The sequence below is a fragment of the Sabethes cyaneus genome, chromosome 2 (assembly GCF_943734655.1).
Source record: "Sabethes cyaneus chromosome 2, idSabCyanKW18_F2, whole genome shotgun sequence".
In the NCBI taxonomy this organism is placed as follows: domain Eukaryota; kingdom Metazoa; phylum Arthropoda; class Insecta; order Diptera; family Culicidae; genus Sabethes; species Sabethes cyaneus.
In genome coordinates, this window is record NC_071354.1 from 134,978,133 (window position 1) to 135,001,375 (window position 23,243).

The following is a 23,243-nucleotide window of genomic DNA, read 5'->3' on the forward strand; positions in this document are numbered from 1 at the left end:
AACGGGGGATTATTTTTTGCTGGACCAGCATGGGAAAATCAACCTTCACTCGGTTTGTTTACGCTTGCGATATTCGCCCCTTTGTTAATTCTATCTTCATATTATGTTGCACAATAGGGTAACGGAGGTATTTTGAACCACTTTAAGAGTTCATTGTTCAATTACTTAAAATAAAGGCAATTTTGAATATTGCTCTTTGCATTGACAGTTGGATTTTGAACACACTTGTAGATAGAATTAACAAAAGGGCGAATGTCGCAAGCGTAAACAAACCGAGTGAGGGTTGATTTTCCTATGCTGGTCCAGCAAAAATTGGTTATAATATGCATTGATGAAAAATCCCTTCCTGTTTGTGATGCGAGCGCCGCCTAACGGGAGCATTACCACATACTTTTAAAATGGCGATAGAGCTTTTACCAACCCATCGACATCTCTATATCGAACTGCAGTAAACATCAGCGACAGCATGTCCGGGGCTCAAAATTTGACAGCGGGCCCAAATCAGACTGCTGGCAGTTGAGTGAAACGCAGTGTTGACATGCTATCTCATTTTCGCACACACGAGATGTTGGCGGCGAAAACATGGTTGTCTGCCGATGGGGTTGCTTTTACACATCCCGTGAGATTAAGATGAATGTCTGTTCTCTGTGGTATAGTCACTCTTGGTTTGGTATCCGCCAGCCTATAATTATATTTCTAATCTCTTTAACAAACGCTTTTATCTGGCAGCCCTGTTTTACAAAGCGAAACCAAATACGCGCGCAAACGGATTGTTTGAAGCTTCTGTGTGTTGCATCTAATTTATAAAGCGTGTTGTTTAACATTTTTTGTTGGATTGTAAGAAAGAAGATCGAACAAAGTTTATTCGCGAATTTGGTCAAGTTTATCCTTGTTAATATTTTAATAATGTCGAGCCCAGCAAGATCCAGCGGTAGTCAACGCCAGGAGACTGGTTCTCAAAACACCCCGTCAAAACAGAGTAGGATTTAAAAAAAATTATTCTGCAAGTAGAAAATAAAAATTCTTTATTTAGCAACCAGCAATAATGAGACGGAAACGCCTCTTCGGATGGGTAGTCGACCACAGGAAGCTAATTTGGGTGAAAATTCGGATAATGTTACTGTACCAACATCACCAGCCGTGGGCGTGTCGGGAGTGGGAGTAATGGCACCACCAACTAGTCCGTATGTTGCTGCCGGTGGTACTGGCGCAGTTGGAATGAGTGAGATTGATTTAAGCTCTCCATTAAACTATGGAACGCCCAGCTCGGCGAGTACGATCCGTACTCCTAGATCGGGTATTCGAGGAACTCCTGCGAGACAGCGTCCAGATATTCGAACCGATCGGCGCGTACGTCAAGTTAACGTTGCATCTGATCCACTAGAACCCATACAGGAGGGCAGCCAACCTTCAGAAACAGACTCTGCTACCGCGAGTCAACCGAGACTGGTTGTTTGGGGAACTAACATTGTCGTATCTGAATGTTTAAAAAAATTCAAAGATTTCATTATGCGATACATTGATCCGGATGCAGCCCAAGACGAGATTTCGGAAGGAATGAATTTGAATGACCCATTGTATATGCAAAAGTTGGAGGATATACATACACTTGAGGAGCCCTTTTTGAATGTGAACTGCACCCATCTAAAAACTTTTGACGAGACTCTTTATCGGCAACTAATTTGCTATCCCCAGGATGTTATTCCAACTTTTGATGTAGCTATAAATGAGATGTTTTTTGAGCGTTACCCTGCTGCTATATTGGAGCACCAAATACAAGTCCGGCCTTTTAATGCGGAAAAAACACGAAATATGCGGGCACTGAATCCGGAAGATATTGATCAATTGATTACCATTAGCGGAATGGTCATCCGAACATCTAATATCATGCCTGAAATGAGAGAGGCTTTTTTCAAATGTATGGTCTGCGATTTCAGTACTGTTGTCGAATTAGAACGGGGAAGGATTTCGGAGCCTACGTTATGTTCGCACTGTAATACCAATCATTGTTTCCAGCTAATTCACAATCGATCACAGTTTGCTGATAGGCAAATGGTGAAGCTCCAGGAAGCGCCAGGTAGGTGTAAAATTGATCCTACTGAAAATAATACGCAAGCATTAAAAATAGATAGGTATAAGAATATTAGCCTTTGTGATAGAAAAACCAGGAGGTACATAAAACCAGTGTGGGTTTAGGGAAACAGAATTTATAATTGTAATCCGTTATTCTCTGGTTTTACTACGGGTTTAAACTTTAAAAATGTGCTGTAAGTGAATGTTTATAACTTTTATTATTAGATGATATGGCCGCTGGACAGACCCCACACAACGTATTACTTCTGGCTCATGATGATTTGGTAGACAAGGTTCAGCCAGGTGATCGAGTAACTGTAACAGGCATATATAAAGCTATGCCGATCCAAGAAAATCCACGCCAGCGTAATGTCAAATCTGTGTATAAAACACATATTGACGTGGTTCATTTCCGAAAGGTTGATGACAAAAGGTTGTACGAGCAGGAAGATGGAAAGGATCATATGTTTCCACCTGAACGAGTAGAACTTTTGAAAAAATTGTCACAAAAACCCGATGTTTACGACCGGCTAGTCAGAACTATTGCACCATCCATATATGAAAACACAGATATAAAGAAAGGTATTTTACTTCAATTGTTTGGTGGTTCAAAAAAGAAGCAAGCTACATCTGGCAGACAAAACTTTCGAGCGGAAATACACATTTTACTTTGTGGCGATCCGGGTACTTCAAAATCTCAGTTGTTACAATACGTGTATCATTTAGTTCCAAGAGCACAGTATACTTCGGGCAAGGGTTCATCGGCCGTCGGTTTGACTGCCTACGTTACGAAAGATCCGGAGACGAGGCAACTTGTTTTGCAAACGTAAGCTCTGGTACAGGATGTTGTTTACAATTTTTTTTATAATCTTTATTCCTTTTCTCAGTGGTGCTTTGGTTCTGGCGGATAACGGTGTATGTTGTATAGATGAATTTGACAAGATGAATGATTCTACCAGAAGCGTACTCCACGAAGTTATGGAACAGCAGACACTCAGTATTGCGAAAGCTGGAATAATTTGTCAATTAAATGCGCGTACTTCAATTCTTGCAGCTGCTAATCCTTCTGAATCACAATGGAATAAAAATAAAACTATCATCGATAATGTTCAGTTACCTCACACGTTGATGTCTCGGTTCGATCTAATTTTTCTGATTCTGGATCCACAAGACGAGCTTTTTGATCGTCGGCTTGCTGCACATCTAGTTTCTTTATATTATGCAACGCGCGAAGATAATGAAGACAATTTATTTGTGAGTATTTAAATTATGATTTTTATTCGTAACAGTATCAAATATATGATATTTGTCAGGATATGAGCGTTCTTCGTGATTACATGGCTTATGCAAAGGAACATATTAATCCAGTTTTGTCGGAAGAAGCTCAACAGCGATTGATTCAGGCGTATGTTGATATGCGCAAAGTCGGTGCGGGACGAGGTCAAATTTCGGCATACCCTAGGCAACTTGAGAGTTTGATTCGACTCGCAGAAGCACATGCTAAAGTACGACTCAGTGAAACCGTTGAAATTGTCGATGTCGAAGAAGCTTGGCGATTGCATCGGGAAGCATTGAAGCAATCTGCCACTGATCCTTTGTCGGGTAAAATAGATGTCGGAATTTTAACTACTGGATTGTCTAGTGCTGCAAGAAAGAAACGTGCTGAGTTGGTAAATAGTATTAAGGACAATCTTAAAGCCAAGGGTAAAATTTCGACACTACCGTACCAGAAGCTGTTTGGGGAAATTAAAGAAGCATCTCAGGTGGTGAGTAGTTAACTGTTAAATAGTTGGAAGTTATGCTTTATTGCTCCATTTTCTAGCTGGTGACAAAGGAACAGTTTGAAGATGCATTGAAGGAGTTGCAAGACGAAGGTGTCATCGTTATCGTCGGCAACAATACGATTAGGATATGCTAGAACGATCAGTTTTTTAATAGTACCATAGTTTGTTATTGCAAAGTGTGCATCATCTTAGGTACGTCCAAGCATAAAACCTAATAATACAATAAAATTAATAATTCAATACACCATATTTAAAAGGGTCCAATTAATTTGTGATTACAAATCAAGTAAAAGAGATTTTTAAGTCTCACACACCAACACAAAATCTCATTGCGACATGGCACATCGACATGTGCGTGATTGCAAATGCAAAATATTTCGTTTTTCGTTTTGCTCACCAAACATAATAAAAATTGTTTTATTCATTAAATAACAAGTGGCACAATTTTGTCAATTGTTTTCCGTATATATGGACATCTCATACAGAATAGAATTTTTAGGCGGCTTGTTTGCCAGAAACACCTGATAATGGTCTGATACAAGGATTAAGTCGCACACATTTAACAAACAAATCGTCATATCGTTAAAGCTAGTTCGGCGGAATTTACTATAACTTGGAGAGATCCTAATACTGGAAGGTAATTTCATAATCTCGCAATGCGCACAAGTGTTTCGCTTGCTTGTGGACCCGCCCAATCTTTTCTTGCGCTTCTACAACAGATGTGTGAAGTTAATTTAATATTTGGATATACTGATGTCGACACACAAGATTTTGAACTAATGGTAGCTTTCCATATACATACATATGGCTTTGTTTTTAGAACGGTAGTCTTTCATTTATAAGTTTTAAAAGTGCTTAAAATGCTGTAGTTTTATTAGGTCAGAATTCCAATATATTTAAACTTTGACTACTCGACGAACTCATTAATGGAAGTCTTGTTCTTGCGATTGTACTGCTCTCTTCAGGTAACTTTCAGCGGTTTTAAATCATCCAAATATATAGTGTGTCGTTCAATTAGCTCATTTAGCGATTCTTCTGGTTCATTGCAGTTACTGTCATATTCTGGTCCTAGAGCCCACAGAGATTCCAGATTGTACTGCTCACGAGCCTTTTCCGAAAATACATGCAACACAATATTGCCCAAATCTATCGCCATCCAATCGGCACTGTTTTCACCTTCAATTTTGGGTATAATTTCATCCGGTTTACGTTTCATTTTGTATACCTTACGAACAAATTCAACAATCCCTCGCATATGCCGGAAGCTCATTCCTGTCACTACACAGATATAGTCGACGTACTTGATCTCCTTCGGGACGCTGCACACAAATATATTTCCTGCATTATTTAATCGGAGAACTGTAATCAAATCCTCTATGTCGTACACTTCTGTCTGCCCTCCTGTATTGATTAAGCAATTTAGATACATAAATTTAGTTAAAAATTTAGATTTTATTAATTTGGAACTTACGATTCAGATTGAGCTCACTATACACGCCGGGAAGTTTATGAACTGATTCATTACTGTCTTTCACTGGCATTTTTCTTTGACGCTCTTCTTCAATATCCAGAATAACAGTAGCATCTATATCACGAAATATTTGATATTTGTTTGCGATAGAACCTGCCGAGGGCAATTCTAATGTACGGTTCTTTTCAGTTTGTTTATGTCCTGCAATTCGTTCTGGCTGAGTAAATTCATCATGGAAGAAACGTTTTATGTAGCCGGTCCGAATTCGATTTCCTCGCCCAACAAAATATCGCATTGCAGAGGCCATGAAGCTCGATTTTCGAAATTAAAGAAAAAGTTATTGTATAGTTATTATATATAGCAATAAAGTTTGTTTTGGATACTGTCATTAGAGTGACTATAGGGCTTTTGCCTATGTGTAAAAGTATTAGTGATCTGGGGGGCACACATGGCCTTACAGCCAGGCAAAAATGAATGGGAAAGGTGTTGAATAAGATTTATTTTAATTTTTTTTAAATAGGTATTTCGTTTAAGATACTCAGAAACAGCATAGCGATAAGTTTGAATGATGTACAATGTTTTGGTTTGCTTTAGAAAAGTTTTGGAAAAGTCTTGCTTCCTGTCAACTGTATTAAAAGTATTTTTTGCCGAAAAACGTTGTCTAATTTGATATCGGTAAGTATCGAACCAATTTTTATGCACGAAAATCATTTACATAAGTCCTTAAGCTTGCAAAATATTGAAGGTATAAACAATTTAATAATTACTATCAAAGATTGAAGGCGGCAAATTTCTAAATTTTTCTAAAGTACTATATTTAAATATAAGTAATGTCAGTAGAATAGTTAGGTAATGTTTAACTACTCTTGTAGACTAGACGTTTTCAAGAATTTAAGATTTAACGAGAGGTCTATATATTATCAAGGGTATGAAATGGAGAGAGTTACCTGGAAGGAGCGTCAAACATAGCTCTGGCTCTCTCAAGCTCCCACCTGGCGCCTCCACGCAGATCTAAGTCAAATGATGACGGTCGATGGCCTTACCCGGAAATGCTTCATGTACTTACTGAAGCAGCTAAGCTAGGAGGTGCGAACTAGAGCGCCTGTTCTCCAGGTGAGGGGCGGCTCACACAGCGTCTGTCTCGTAACGGGCGGCTGAATATGAAATGCTGTATCCCGCAAGCTATACCTAAGATGGCAGACCCATCAGCGGGATGTAGGTATCGCGACCCCGGTGAGGTAGTATACCGAAAACTCAAATACCACGAACAACGAACAAAGAAATTCAGGACGGAACAATCGGTATAGGACACGGCAAGGGACAAGGAAACGATTAAGGGATAACGATTGGAAACTTGGTACCTGGAATGTCCGAACTCTCCATGAACCGGCACGGGCTGGCTTGCTTGCTCGAGAGCTGCATCAACTCGGAGTGGAGATCGCTGCTATTCAGGAAGTTCGGTGGCCAAATTCCGGAGAAAGGGAGTTCCGTGCAGTAGACCCTATTTCAGGCACTTCTTTTAAGTACCACATCTACTACAGTGGCGGTAAGAAAGCTGAACATGGAGTCGGTTTCGTAGTGTTGGGAAAACAAAAGCAACGAGTTATCCGGTGGAGGCCCGTAGATGACCGTATATGCGTGTTGAGGATTAAGGGCAAATTCTTCAACTATAGCCTAATCAACTTATACGCACCGACAAATGATAAATCCGATGATGCTAAAGACGAGTTTTACGACAAGCTTGAGAGGACCTATGGAGAGTGCCCAAAACACGACGTGAAAATCATCATCGGAGATGCAAACGCGCAGATCGGGAGGGAGGAATTCTTCCGTCCAGTTATTGGAAGACATAGCCTGCATCTGTCGACCAATGATAACGGTCTGAGGCTCATAAATTTTGCCGCGGCCAGAGGGATGGCCATCTGTAGCACCTACTTTCCACGTTTGAATATTCGGAAACAAACCTGGAGGCATCCAAATGGAGACTCTAGCTCTCAGATCGATCATGTCTTGATTGACGGTCGACACTTTTCGGATGTTATCGATGTACGGTCTTTTCGTGGGCCAAATATCGACTCTGACCACTATCTCGTAGTGAGTAAGATTCGCGCAAGGCTGTCGAACACGGCGAAAGCTCGCACTGAAAGGACGCTGCGTTTCAACATCCAGCGGTTAACGGCAGACGGCGTTGCAGTGGAGTACGCCAGGAAGCTTGACCAGCGAATCGCAGAACAGCAGGTAGAAGAAGAAGATATAAATGGGCTGTGGAGGAACATCCATGGTGCCATCCAAACAACAGCGAGAGAGGTGGTAGGCACGACGCGTGGAAGACAGCGTAACAGCTGGTTTGATGCCGAATGCCAGAGAGTGACAGACGAAAAGAACCAGGCCAGGAGTCGCATGCTCACTGCGGCAACGCGTCAAAACAGAGAGAGATACAGAGAGACTAGAGCTGCGGAAAAAAGAATCCATCGTCTAAAGAAACGCGAGTACGAGGAGCACGTGCTTGCCGGCGCAGAGGAGCGATACGCCAGCAACGACACACGGAGTTTCTATAAAACGGTGAGAAGCAGGAATTTTGCCATGCCTGTGATGTGCAATGATAGTGCTGGCAACCTGCTTACCGACAAAACGGCGGTAGCAGCCAGGTGGAAGGAGCACTTCCAGACACTATTGAATGGAGAGGTAAATGAGGAGATCAGCAGGGACAGGATAGAAATTGTAAGCGATGGTCAAGCTGTGGAGCCACCAACACAGGAAGAGGTTAAGAAGGCAATCAGTGAGCTGAAAAACGGTAAGGCTGCTGGGAAGGACGGTATCCCGGCTGAACTTCTAAAAGCGGGGAGCGAGCGGCTGTACGAAGCAATCCACCGGATCATTGTCAGGATCTGGGAGGAAGAACAAATGCCGGAGGAGTGGTTGGATGGCCTCATTTGCCCAATTTTCAAAAAGGGACATCGAATGGAGTGTAAAAACTATCGAGGAATTACATTGCTCAATTCTGCCTACAAGGTGCTTTCCCGTATCCTGTTCTGCAGACTGAGACCGTTAGCGGAGTCCTTCGTCGGCGAGTACCAAGCGGGTTTTCGTGAGGGTCGCTCCACGACGGATCAGATGTTTACCCTGCGCCAGTTGCTAGACAAGTTCCGGGAGTACAACTTGCAGACACACCATCTGTTTGTGGATTTTAAAGCGGCGTACGATTCAGTTAAACGAAATGAGCTGTGGCAGATAATGCTAGAACATGGTTTTCCGACGAAACTAGTTACGCTGATTCGTGCGACGCTGGATGGATCCAAATCATGCGTTAGAATAGCGGGTGAGACCTCAGCTGCTTTCGTGACGTTGGATGGACTGAAGCAAGGGGACGCACTCTCTAACCTGCTATTCAACATTGCCTTGGAAGGTGCATTACGAAGAGCAAACGTGGAAAGGAATGGAACTATCATCACGAAATCTCACATGCTTCTTGGTTTTGCGGATGACGTCGATATCATCGGAATCAACCGTAGAGCAGTAGAAGAGGCCTTTAGGCCCTTTAAAAGGGAAGCAGCGAGATTGGGACTTACCATTAATACCGCCAAAACGAAGTACATGGTTGCTGGTAGGGAACGTGGGAGCTCAAGTGGTGTTGGTGCCGAGGTGGAGTTAGATGGGGAACGATATGAAGTAGTGGAGGAATTTATATACCTTGGTACACTCGTGACATGTGACAACGATGTAAGCCGCGAAGTGAAACGACGAGTTGCAGCCGCGAATCGGGCTTTCTACGGATTACGTAGCCAGCTGAAGTCCCGTAGTTTGCAAATTCGCACAAAACTGGCGCTCTACAGAACACTAATCCTCCCGGTGGCCCTTTACGGACACGAATCATGGACGCTAAAGGAAGCTGATCGGCGAGTGCTTGGGGTTTTTGAGCGTAAAATTCTGCGATCTATACTTGGTGGCAAAATGGAAAATGGAGTGTGGCGCAGACGCATGAATCACGAGCTGTACCAAGTATACAAATATGCTGATATAGTGAAGGTAGTACAATGTGGCAGGCTGCGGTGGGCTGGACACGTGGCCAGAATGCCCGATGAAAGAGTAGCCAAAACTATTTTCAGCAGAGAACCAGGAAGAGGCCGTAGACTCCGAGGCAGACCCCGCACCCGGTGGGTGTGTGCTGTCGAAGACGATGCACGTTCAGCTGGTGTTCGTGGGGATTGGAGAACGGCAGCCCAGGACCGACGGTACTGGAGGACTATAATTCGTTCGGCGCAGGATCGGTAACGGACCGTTGCCACTAAAGTAAGTAAGTAAGTAAGTACTATATATTATCAAAATAGTTCAAACCTTGGTTCAAACTTCATATTGCAATTGCCTTGACAATATTCAGATTGGAAGCAGCAAGTTTACATGTGGCAGCAATAACTTTTTCACTGCAACTTTTCAGTAGTTAGAGTATGCTAGATTCTAAGTATTATAAGAAATATTATAAAAATTGGTCGATGATCTCCACGAACACCGCGTCTACATATCGCTCAAGTTTTACGAAGTAAAATGGCTTTTTTATATTCTGACTTAAAGATTTAACCAATTAAACATAAACAATATTATTTTACTCACTGTTCGTACATAAAAAATGGTAAAAAGTAGTGACAAAATTCAGCACTCTTTTATTCAATGTTTACATTTTAACTTGAGCTGGCCTAATGCAATGTGTGCCCCCCAGAAGTCACATTAGGGTTAGTGTGAAAAGCTTTATACATGTATATATACATGTATATAGTCACTGTCATTTTTTTTCCTCTAGCGATTTTGGCTTGAAGTTTAGCTGTGTACTTCATTTCCGCCACTGCTCGTTTAGTAACGACTGGGCGTTACACTTTTATTCTTGCCATTCTTACAAACCGTATTATGTTTTGAAGATTATCATCACTAAAATTGCCTATTATGTCCTGTATTTTGTTGTAGTGTTCCTAATCGAAGTGATTTCTTATGTGGATGTGGAGATATTTTATGCACTTCAGCAGCATGTGTTCCGTTGTGTCTTTCGTTCCGCATAACTCGCAGTTTTCAGTGTCTTTTACTTTCATTTTGGCTAGCCAATAGTTAGAGTAGTCGTGACCTGCCAGTATTCGTTTTAATAGCCTGACTTCTTCTCCGTTGAATTTTGTTTTCCAGTACCACGGGCGATTTGGAAGGTGATCAACTAATTCGAAAAATTTACGGCCTTTGCTCTGTTCAATTGCTAGTTCTCTATACCACTCATCGGAACTTATTTCCATTTCTCTCGATATTCTGTTTTTTACGTCACAAGTTAGGAGCTTGTTTTCGAGACTACTGCTGATGTTCCACTTTTGGCCAAAGCATCGGCTTTTTCGTTTCCAGGTAAACCGACGTGTGCCGGAATCCATTGGACAATAGTTCCTGTCCTCACCAGCATGTCACCTATCTCTGCTGTAAGTTCGTCAATTCTGTATCGGTCATTGTACTTTCTTAAATACAGAGGTGGGCACCGCTAATCAGCTAACCGCTAACCTTTTAGCCAGCGAGTAGTGCGTTCGCTAGGTTTCAAATCTGTTAGCGCTTTCATTAGCTTCCAATAAGTTAAAGTGCCACTAAATAAACTACTAGCCGCTAATTTTTGAAAATAATAATAAAAATAAGTGTGTGGTTTCTTACAAATTGATAAAATTGCTCGTTGCTGTTCGCGACGCGAGCAAATATAGTTCATTCATGGCTAGTTGAACTATTTCCAAAAATTATTTTCAAAAATTAGTGGCTGGTAGTTTATTTAGTAGTACTTATGTTTATCGGAAGATAATAGAAGCGCTAGCACATTCAAAACCTAGCGAACGTGCTACTCGCTAGCTAAAATGTTAGCGGTTAGCTGATTAGCGGTGCCCACCTCTGCTTAAATACCAACAAGCTGCTTGTGAATCCGTTAGAATCACTGTTTCCCTTTGATCCATGTTCGCGATTTCCGTCGCAGCAGTCCAGATCGCCAGTAATTCTGCTGTCATAATTGAGCAGTGCTCAACAAGTTTTAGGCTGATCTTCAGTTTGAGTTGATCCTCGTAGACTCCAAGTCCGCATGCATCTGCCGTTTTGGAGGCATCGGTATCCAGCTTTTTACGAGCCATAATGGCGGACGTGTTCGTAATATTTGAACAGCATTTTTGACATTTTCCTAATACATCGCACGTTTTATTTCCGTACATTCCTTTAGTTTTACCGTGAACGCGTGGAAAGAAAACGTGCGATGTATTAGGGAAATGTCAAAAATGCTGTTCAAATATTACGAACACGTCCGCCATTATGGCTCGTAAAAAGCTGGATAGACCTGTCTCCATCCATAATATTGCGGCGGTTATGAAAAATCCTCATGCAGCGGCGGTGGTAACGCGCTCAGGAGATAACCGCGAGATAAACGCAATATTAAAATTTAGGTTTTATAGTTTGCAATTTTACAAAATAACAGTTTTGTAGTATGGTTTTGACGAAAAACAATTGATGTACTAAATTTTCATGTATATAATTACTGAAATTAGTTCTGCGGTGATCTTTTCCTGATTTGATTCAACAATCAAGATAACCGCGATGTGAGGATTTTTCTTGCAAGCTGCAATATTCAGTATTTAACAATTCCGTCGCTATTCGGTACATTGTAGTTACATTCATTTTTTCTTTATTAATTGGCATTCCATTAATCTGAGGACGTATCTCTATGTGTTCCCTCCTTTCATCCGGAATTCGAACGTAAACTTTAAGCAATTGCTCGTTTTCAAGAAATACTTTTTCAATGAAAGTGTAATCGGTCGTCTAATTTGTTTGTTCGATCGATTTGGAGAAGTTGCTTACCAACTGCATCCATATTAACCAGATGTTTGATAATTCTTTTTTTGGTTTCGTACTCCCTTTTTATATGCAATGGGACTTCATTACTTAACGCTGCTAATGTATTGACTGGAGTAGTTTTGGAGCAACCTGTGGCTATTCTTTGGCATTGTCTGTTGGATACTTCTAGCTGATTTCTGTATGTTTTAGGTATTCTCCCATATATCGATGAACCGTAGGATATCCAGCTTTTTACGAGCCATAATGGCGGACGTGTTCGTAATATTTGAACAGCATTTTTGACATTTTCCTAATACATCGCACGTTTTATTTCCGTACATTCCTTTAGTTTTACCGTGAACGCGTGGAAAGAAAACGTGCGATGTATTAGGGAAATGTCAAAAATGCTGTTCAAATATTACGAACACGTCCGCCATTATGGCTCGTAAAAAGCTGGATATAATTTCCGTACAATGCTTTATGGAACAGTGCCATTACCTTGGGGGTAGCTCCGTGTTTTATGCTGCTTATTATTTTCAGCATATTTTGTCTGTCTTCGATTTTCTGTTTCATTGTCCTTACATGTACACCGAAGCTCAGTGCTTTGTCCACATATCCAGCTTTTTACGAGCCATAATGGCGGACGTGTTCGTAATACTTGAACAGCATTTTTGACATTTTCCTAATACATCGCACGTTTTATTTCCGTACATTCCTTTAGTTTTACCGTGAACGCGTGGAAAGAAAACGTGCGATGTATTAGGGAAATGTCAAAAATGCTGTTCAAATATTACGAACACGTCCGCCATTATGGCTCGTAAAAAGCTGGATAGTCCGAGGTATTTGTGTGATCTTACTGTTTCTATGATTTGATCCCCGATTTTGAGATCCAGCTCTTCATTAACATTGTTGAAGATTATCGCTTTAGTTTTGGATTCGTTGAGCTTTAAGTTTAATCCAGCTTTTTACGAGCCATAATGGCGGACCGTGTTCGTAATATTTGAACAGCATTTTTGACATTTCCCTAATACATCGCACATGTTCTTTCCGTACATTCCTTTAGTTTTACCGTGAACGCGCTGAAAGAAAACGTGCGATGTATTAGGGAAATGTCAAAAATGCTGTTCAAATATCACGAACACGTCCGCCATTATGGCTCGTAAAAAGCTGGATAGAGTAGACATTTGTGCAAATTGTTGTATCTCGAGTTGCGCTTTTTCAATTGCCTCTGTTTTAGTTTTTGCACGTACAATTTTAAGATTTTAAGAAAATCATCTGCGAATTGTAGAGTAGTCATGTCCTTCGTGTTGTCTGTTCTATGGTGTAGTCCTGCTGTGTAAATGTTAAAGAGTGTCGGGGATAGGACATCACCTTGCGGTAGTCCTACAGAAATGATTGTAGATACTGGTCCTTTTTCTGTTTGTATTATTAGTTTTCTGTTAGTCAAGAAGTTTTTGATCCATCTGCGGATGTCTTCTGGAAATTCCATTTCTTCCATAATTGAAATCAATTTTTCGACATTTACCGTGTTGAATGCGTTGGAGAAATCAAAGAAAATCCCAACACTGACTTTGCCTTCTCTTTTTCCTTGCATAATGAAGTTTGTGGCGTACTCGAGACAGTCTTCTGTTGACTTTTCATGTTGAAACCCAAAGGAAAGTTCTGGTATCACTTCGTGTTCTATGAGGTAATCGTTTACTATCCTCAGTACTCCACTATTGATTACTTTGACGAGGGTTGGAAGCATTGTTATAGGGTGGTACGATTAGATGTCTTCTGGGTCTTTCCCCGTTTTTAGTACTGGTAATAACTTAACTTCTTTCAGGTGTTCAGGCAGTTTACCCAAGTTGAAAATATTATTAAGCTCTTCGATGACTTTTTGTTTTGTCTTTGTGTTCAGTTGCCTTAGCATCGTGCATGTTATTTTATCCGTGCCTGGGGCTGAATGTTTCTTTTTTCTAATTAATATTTCATTCCAATGTCCCAGTGACAAGAGTCGCCTAGTTGGCGTTTCGATGTTTGTTTCGCTCAGTGGTATATCTTGTTGTCCATCAACTCCTAGACTTTCTTTAATAAACAAGCGAGCATTCTCCGGTGTAGAGATTACTACATTATTTTTCTGTTTGTTCTCATATCTGTATTTTAGATTTTATAACATTGGAGAGTCGATTGAAGTTTTTACGGGCTGTTTTTTTATTTTCATTCAATTCGGTAAGCTTGTCATTCCAGTAGTATTTAGGTGTAAAATTATTTTTTATTTTGTTTTGATGTATCACTGAATTGATTATCGTTCCAAGATCGTCTATAGAGTTGAATTCTTTGTGGTCAATGGCCTCAATATCTTTGAAAATATTTTTGTGGTTTAGTCTTATTCTATCTGGCTTTTGCGTTAAACTTTTCAAATTGATCTCAATTACTAAGTGGCCTGATCCTCCTATCGTGTGGTTTAAAACTTTCCATTCTGCATCTATATAAACGTCTACACTGCACAGTGTAAGATCAATCGCACTCGGTTGTTGTGTTAGCGATATTGGTATATAGGTTTTTTCTCCATTATTTAGTATGATTAGGTTTGTATTAGCAAATGTTTCTTGTATTATTTTTCCTCTCTTGTTGGTTTTTTCGCATCCCCATATTTCGTTGTGGCCATTGAAGTCGCCTCCGACTATCACTGTTTTGAATGATTTTATTTCTTGTACAAGTTGCTGTAAGCCACTTGACAGCTCCTCGATCGGAATCCTAGGGTTTAAATATAAGAATACAATATGTAAGTTCAAGGCACTTACCCTTATTCCGGTTACTTCGAAATTATTTGTGGTTGAGATGTTTAACATTTGGTAGTTATATACCTCTCTCAGGTAGATTCCTACTCCACCTCCAAATTCTGATATTCTAGGTTTTAAAATTTTGTGGTACCCACTTATATTAAGCGTTTTCATTTTGTCCATATCGGTCCAAATCTCTGACAGTATCGCAGCGTCGTATTTATTTGCGTCCAGTTCATTTGACAGTTCCATTTTATTTTTCCCTAGGCTCTGGATGTTATTTTGGAGTATTTTGAATGTGCTCATCATTTGCCGCAGTGTCCATATTGTCCTGCGGAATATATCCAAGTGAAATAGCCATGTTCTTCAGTGACACAATTAAACTGTTATAACCTGAGTTATTGTTTAAGTTTAGGGCTTTTGCGAGCTCATTAAATATAACCTGTGTTGTCTGTTTGTATGATTCTGTCTGTATTGCCAGTTCGTTTATTTTGTCATTCCATTTTTGCCTCAAATCTAAGTGTTGTTTTAACGTAATTGTTTCCTGTTCCTCTTCTACTTCAGCTTTCCGCTTCCTTGCTGGCCCTTTGCCGGGATCATTCTTACTCTCCGTTTTTTCGAGTTGTGTTTTTTATTGAGTTTTGGTTGATTGGTTCGCGTGATCTATTTGTGTTTGATTTTGCTTTCTATTATCTGTTTTTCTTCGCGTTCCTGTTTCGCTGTTTCGGTTGTTCCATTGTTGTTTCTGTTTTTCTTTGTTTACCGCTTCAAGGTAGCTCTCCCTTATAGTGACATATTCGTCACCGTTTGCCAGGATGCTGTATCCGTTTCTCGTCGATATTTTCGTTTCTTGCTGTGCTTCGTAATACGTCATATTTTTTCTCGCCATTAGCGTTTTTATTTCTGTTTGTTTTGCTCTTGTCGGACAATCTCTATCGTTGGCTGTATGTGACCCTTTACAGTTCGCGCACTTCGTTTCGTTTCTGCATTGTTCCCCATCGGGCTCTTCACCACAGTTAATGCATCTTTTCTTTCCCTTACAGTCGGCTGCTATATGACCGTATCTTAGGCACTGATTACACATCACCGTTTTAGTGATGTAGGGGGCTATTCTCATGTTAACTGCGAACAGCTTCACTTTTGTAGGAAGCTTGTTGCTACGGAATACTATGCCGACCTTATTGCTTGGTACCTGAGTTCTTTCTTTCTCAGTGTTGATCCATTTTTTCATTCGGAATATTTCTGTTACTTCTATATCTGTTTCCAGATCATAGCGCAGTTCTTCCACTGAAATATCCTCCGGTACTCCATTTATAACGCCTTTTACAGTTTCAAATCCTTTGGGAATGAATGCGTTTGAGAGCTAAATTCTGGCATTTTGTTAATCTGTTGGCCTCTTGCCAATCAATAAGGTATACCAATACTTTTGCTTTTCCAGTCTTTTTGATATCTAAAACTGCGTTTGTAAATCCGTTTTGTTTGAGCATTAAACCTACTGCCAATTTGTTAATTCCGTTGTATTTATCGTTTTCCTGTATGTTTTTTGTGACTATAACTTTGTAAGGGCCTTCATCACTTGATTTATATGTAAAATTTTCAAAGATCTTCGGTTGATAATGCGGATTTCCTGTCGGCTTCACTCTCTCTTCTCTACCGCCATTTTGTTTTTCTTCTAATTGTCTCGTATCGTTAGCGCCATTTCTTGTATCCATCGGTGCCCCATCTGGGGCACCGCCACTTGCACTCATCCTCCTGTTTCCAGCTAACAATTTTTGTTTTTTTTTCCTTTGTCACTGTAGATCTACTTTCTCACCGTCTCCACAAATATTAGTTACTGTATAATCTTGGTCCGAATTATTTGCCTAAGTTTACACTTGTGACCGTTTTGTTTGTTGTTTCGTTACCAATCCAAGAATGTCTAACTGTCATGAAATCAGTAGGACCGTGATTATTGAGGATGCCAGGTGATTTTTTGAAAAGTCTTCACGAATCAAGGAAAAATCGGAAAAATGTCTTCATTTCTGGCATTAGTTTTCAAAAAGTCGCATAATGCATGCAAAAGAGTTGATTATGCGACCTTATGAAAACTAAAGCCATTTGTCTTCCTTCGGCTTTCCGCCCATTTAAATTGCATGGTAAAGACATGTCTTCAAGCGAAGACATTTCTAGATAGAATTAACAAAAGGGCGAATGTCGCAAATGTAAACAAAACGAGTGAGAGTTATGTTTTGCTGGGCCAGCATAGGAAAAACAACCCTCACTCGGTTTGTTTACGCTTGCGACATTCGCCCTTTTGTTAATTCTATCTTCATTTCACTTTTTTGTAACAAACATGTCTTTAAAATGAAGATATGTCTCGCGTCACTTTTCATTTCGTCCAATGTAACAATTGTAAACAAATCCGGTTTATCACAACAAATTATTGCTCTTTTTAAACTCTATGTTATACAAAAACACCTGCCCAAATAGAATTATTTTGAGGTGAAAAAATTAGCATTATCAAAATGTCCAATGTGCACATTCGAATTACGAATGACTGACTGTTACTTCGGTCGTTCTCATCTGATGTCCAAAGTGCAAAAAAAATCAAAACAAACCCAATCTGTACATTGGACGTTTAGCAAGTGAAAGTTTTTTTTCGCATTATTTATGCATTTTAAGTGAAACAAGCGGTCTAATATTGAAAAATAACCTCGAAAATAGCGTAGCACGGCAACGCACGTATTTTACGGTGATCTCGCTTAATTTATGTGCAAGAGCCTGGAAAAATAAAACCGTCCAAAGTACAGCATGAGATGGTAAACAGTCCAATGTAACTTTTTCCATAATAAACCAAAACTGCTTAGTTTTAATTAGATTTTTAAAATCTCCGTTAAATATTGAATGTTATTATTCATCAACCACGTTGAGTGAATGACTGAAAATTATTTCATTTTGAAACAATTTAAAGTTCAATTCGAAGAACTTCGATCTCGTTTTTCTCAATATGGTGGAATTGTTATTGTCAATTGCAAGGAAAATTGTACCATCCAAAGTGCGATATCGCTTATAAAAGTGCTATTTTGCATTAAATCGTTTCGGTATCTTCGGCGCACTTATTGCTCGGAAGATAACGAAAAAGTGCGCCGAAGATACCGAAACGATTTAATGCAAAATAGCACTTATGAGCGATATCGCACTTTGGATGGTACAATTTTCCTTGCAATTGACAATACATTGGACGAAATCAAAAGTGACGCGAGATGTCTTCACTTCTGGCATCTCTGATGATAATTCTCGCGTCACTTTTCATTTCGTCCAATGTAACAATTGTAAACAAATCCGGTTTATCACAACAAATTATTGCTCTTTTTAAACTCTATGTTATACAAAAACACCTGCCCAAATAGAATTATTTTGAGGTGAAAAAATTAGCATTATCAAAATGTCCAATGTGCACATTCGAATTACGAATGACTGACTGTTACTTCGGTCGTTCTCATCTGATGTCCAAAGTGCAAAAAAAAATCAAAACAAACCCAATCTGTACATTGGACGTTTAGCAAGTGAAAGTTTTTTTTTGCATTATTTATGCATTTTAAGTGAAACAAGCGGTCTAATATTGAAAAATAACCTCGAAAATAGCGTAGCACGGCAACGCACGTATTTTACGGTGATCTCGCTTAATTTATGTGCAAGAGCCTGGAAAAATAAAACCGTCCAAAGTACAGCATGAGATGGTAAACAGTCCAATGTAACTTTTTCCATAATAAACCAAAACTGCTTAGTTTTAATTAGATTTTTAAAATCTCCGTTAAATATTGAATGTTATTATTCATCAACCACGTTGCGTGAATGACTGAAAATTATTTCATTTTGAAACAATTTAAAGTTCAATTCGAAGAACTTCGATCTCGTTTTTCTCAATATGGTGGAATTGTTACATTGGACGAAATCAAAAGTGACGCGAGAATTCCTTTTCCAATCGGACTGTCAAACGTAAAGCCCTATAAAAGTAAAGTTTGGACGATTGTCATCTAAAGCCGTATAAGTGTAAAGTCTGGACGACTGTCATCTGGCCTGCATTCTTAAATCCGGAGTGATTCGCAATAAGGGCGCAACTAACAAAGTGTGAACAATGAGAAATATCACTGTGATAATTTGCCAGTACATTTTTACATCTTAATTTAAATAAAAGTTACAAAAATCCAGTTTAAAGACATAAATTGGTGTAGAATAAATCAATCTTATAATTTCACAACAATACTGCAAAAAATGTGTGCATTCATGCTCAAAATCGAGGGGCAAGACACTTCTCAATATTATCATATATTAAATATATTTGGCCCTATTAAAGCCCTATAAATGTATAACTTTATAGGGCTTTAGGTTATATTATGGGTGGGAAAGGTAAGTATATTAAGGTTGAAAAAATATTTCCATAGGGAAAAGTAATATATTTTCAACAGTGTCTGGCCCCTCGCTCAAAATCTAAGTTTTATAGTTGAACCCCTTGGAATGAGCCTCAAAGCATTTTGACGAGATTCGCCCAGCCCTGTTTCGCCTTGTTTTGATTTTGACGTAGGACTACGTCTTACGGCAAGTTTTGAGATAGGGTGTCATTCCAAAAAATCGAAAAATGCGAGCGTCACGAAAAATGAAAGGTTTTGAGCGCTAATAGCTCAGCGGTTTTCCGATCGATTTTCAATATTCTTACACCAATCGATCGGAAAATCTTCTAAGAATTGACCCAAATGAAGAGAAGTATGGATTCTTGATGTTGAACTATTGAAAAATTGAAAATAATGAACCTATGTTTTACCAGAACTCTCGCTTCGTGATTGGTTGGAAGATTCTTCACGATGATCTAAACCTATACCAATTTGATATCTGTGCTTGGGAAGTAAGCCAAAACAAGTGACCAAGTTTCCTCATTTCAACAAGATTTCTTATCACCGCGGTTAAACCTAGACCATTTTGATGTCCTTGCTTGGGAAGTACGCCAGAAAGAGTGTTAAAGCCCCCTCGTGCCAACAAATTTCTTACGAACGCGATTAAACCTAGTCCAATTTGATGTCTGTGTTAGGGAAGTATGCCAGAAAAAATGACACAAGTTCGTTGTCCCAACAGATTGCAAATTCTTTACTGCGAGACGATTAAACCTAGGCGAATTTGATATCTGTGTTGGAAAAATGTGCTACAGCTGTAGTGTTCGGTTACAATACGACTCTGTATGAATACGCATGCTTGCCGTTCCATTAGAAGTGTAGTGAAAAGATGTGCTGTTGATAAAATAGGATTGAATTGGTAAAATCCCTTCAACGTGGGGAACCATGGGTAATAAAAACAATCTTTAATTTTAGTAAGGTAGCAGGAAAGCAATAGTTTGTGTTCTTGATTTTGTTAAGTGGTTTTCAAATGCACAATCTTTTGACACATTCCAAGCGCATCTATCCCATGAGAGCAAATTTTGAAAGTAGTAATTTTAAAAATATTTGTATGTAGTAGGTTCAAACATACTATAAAGCTTACAAAAATCCTGAATTGTCATATTTATTAACAATTCATGCTAAAATGCACCTTGCAACTGGGAGGTTAACAATATAGATTTTTTCATCATTTAGGCAAGGCTGCAATTAATTCTCTGTCAATAGTTTTAAGCCAAAATAATTTAAAACTGTATATCGTCAAAACATGTTTCATTACTAGGGTAACATTTTGTTCATACAGAGTTTTTTGAAAAATGAAAGCATTTTTTAGATAAGCGGCCTTTAAAAACAGGTACTTTTATAATGGTGTCCCGTAACGAAAATTTTGCATTTATTTCCATATACCAGAGAATTTAAATCCGAATTTTTTGAAACTATGGATTTTCTTTAATCATATATGTACAAGCAAAATCGCGCTGTGCTTGACTTTTGATAAGCATTTCTATGTAAAATAAAATAGGTGCTTCAAAATGGTGTCCCGTAACGTTTTGTTTAACGCAAAAAGTAATTGAATGAAAAAGCACTTATCACATCATGTTTCAACTAATCTTTATCGACGATAACAAATCTATTATTTTGATGACCGAATGCAAGTAAATATGTATTTACTACCGTGGACCCCCGTTCGTTTGACCGTTTTTAATCTGAACACTTTTTAATTTGAACCCCGTTGGTTTGCACGACGTGCAAATTAAAAATAGTTCAAACGTCATTCTCAATATGACAACATTTGCTTATGCAGACAATGCACATAAACACGATTTGTTTGTGCTGATCTACCGTGTTTAAACTGTTTCACATTGCGTTTTCCCAACGATTATGGTAGAAATCCGATCGGAGAATGAAATATTCGCTGCTTGCAACTGCCAACTGAATCAAACCACCAAAACAATAACAAAGAGCAGGGCAGCCAGTTCATACAAGTTCCAGCATATTTAGGGTTACCAGTTGTTCAAATTAAAAACTAACCCCGTTAGTTTGCATGAGGAATCGTTCAAACGAACGGGGGTCCACTGTATAAGTATGTATAAACATGATTACAATATAATAATATATTGTAATATTAGGGAATGTGCGGTAAAGACGGGCACCTCAAGATTAAAATTCAATATCTACACAAGTATCTCTGTTTGATACAGCCATACTACTACTAAATTTTGTTCAAAACTTATACTTTAACATCAAAAACATTACCTAGTAATCATATTTTTAGACATTGTACAGAAAAACGGACACATTATATGAAAGGTGGACACCGCAAAAAAGGTGTGATGCCTGATGAGTAATACCTAACGAGGTTGATACCAGTCGTCGTATGTTCGAATCTCGACTGGATGGTGCTGCCAAAGTCAGTAGGATCATTGTACAAGCCTCGTAGAGTGATTTATCTATTTAGGGCAGACGTTGCGCGTACGTTATTTGGGACATTTACGGCAAAATCAAATAGAAGTAACCAAAATAAAGTACGCGTAAAGCCTATCCAAAATAGACAAATCAACCTAATTGTTTTGTACTCTAATAACTAGCTGCAGAGTCTCTCGACAAAGGGTGGCTCCAGGCAAAGGGTGAACATGTGCATTCCATAACCTCTGTTTACTAACTTCTACCCCTACGTCCACGTGTTGCCGGCTGGGGTACGCAACCTCGGTTACTGTAGGCTAACAGTGAAGGGGACAGAGTGGCTTCCTCCCACCTTAAGGTGGCAGCCACGTCAGTGAGATAGGGACCTGAGGCTAACAACCCACTGTACCCGAAAACAAAAAAAAGTTAATGAAAAAGAAAGAAAGTCTCTCGATAAAGAAGAAGGGTTAAGTCTTAAAGACATTTATACTTAACGCCGATTTCGACTTACTTCAATACTTTATCATTAAAATACTTGAATAGACTAAAAATTTGGAATTCCGTTTCTGAAAGTTGTTTAGTCAGCTTTTTTAGCACACTAGCAAGACAGCCTAGCCCAGAGAACATTTTTTAGCTTGCAAGATGCATAGTAAGTGTCGTACTTCGAACGGCATCATTTTGAGCTACTTTTTTTAGCGTTTCTTTTTTGAAAGTTTTCATGACCCTTTTCATTTATTTTTTTATATTTTATATAACTGTTTTATGACTGTAGAATAATTTGCAAGTTCAACAAAGTTATTTTAAAGAATAGGCAAAATTAGTCTTTTATAGCAACTTATGTTATAGTTATAGTTTGCAACATGAGTTGTTAATGTTGCATGAAATAGTAGAGTTGCTTAAAAACTTTTAAATTTATGCGTTATGATACGTCAACTGATACGTCTGAAGAAAAACAAAATACCTAATTTTCAAATATTTGCTATTTAATACCATTTTGGCGTGCAGCGCAAATAAAGCATACCTTTCGCATCAAGACGAACCTTATTTGCCGTTTTAAATTTTTTCAAATAAAATTTTTGAATTTTGTTATTTTGGCCAAAATCATGCAAAACCTTACATAGGGGGAGGGGGCGATTAGTCAACAATGGGGAAAACTCGTTACATAATTAATGCACAGCCCCTACATTTTAATTACTAATGTGTCCAAACCCTAAGATTAGGCAAGCATTTCATTATAATACTTCAGTATAGTTCTCACATGGGTATTTCTCTTTACCTGGAAGTAAACTTTACCTTACTTCGTTACGTATGTCTTATTACCAGACTATAACACACCAAATCAGTACACTATTGTTACAAAATATAGTGAATATAGACCAGATATAAAAAATATGACGGCCTGAACAGAAATCTAGAGAAAATAAACCATATAATGCAGTTTACTTTTTTCGTTACGGGACACCATTTGCAGAATACCGTTTGCCCAACAGCGCATGGTGTCCCGTAACGAAATGATTTT

The 23,243-nt window shown here is 39.0% G+C and overlaps 2 protein-coding genes across 2 annotated transcripts; one reads left to right on the forward strand and one right to left on the reverse strand.

Annotated features, from left to right (window-relative positions):
• Nucleotides 1–906: 906 nt before the first annotated feature.
• Nucleotides 907–4,094, forward strand: LOC128736981 (DNA replication licensing factor MCM4). The gene is made up of 6 exons (XM_053831505.1): nucleotides 907–979; nucleotides 1,034–2,077; nucleotides 2,299–2,899; nucleotides 2,961–3,327; nucleotides 3,387–3,839; nucleotides 3,896–4,094. Exons 1-6 carry the CDS (start codon nucleotides 907–909, stop codon nucleotides 3,989–3,991), a joined length of 2,634 nt encoding a protein of 877 aa, XP_053687480.1. The 3' UTR covers nucleotides 3,992–4,094.
• Nucleotides 4,095–4,348: 254 nt separating this feature from the next.
• Nucleotides 4,349–10,019, reverse strand: LOC128736883 (uncharacterized). The gene is made up of 3 exons (XM_053831383.1): nucleotides 9,937–10,019; nucleotides 5,329–5,639; nucleotides 4,349–5,258 (listed from the first exon to the last, which is right to left on the reverse strand). Exons 1-3 carry the CDS (start codon nucleotides 9,945–9,947, stop codon nucleotides 4,819–4,821), a joined length of 762 nt encoding a protein of 253 aa, XP_053687358.1. The 5' UTR covers nucleotides 9,948–10,019; the 3' UTR covers nucleotides 4,349–4,818.
• Nucleotides 10,020–23,243: the final 13,224 nt, after the last annotated feature.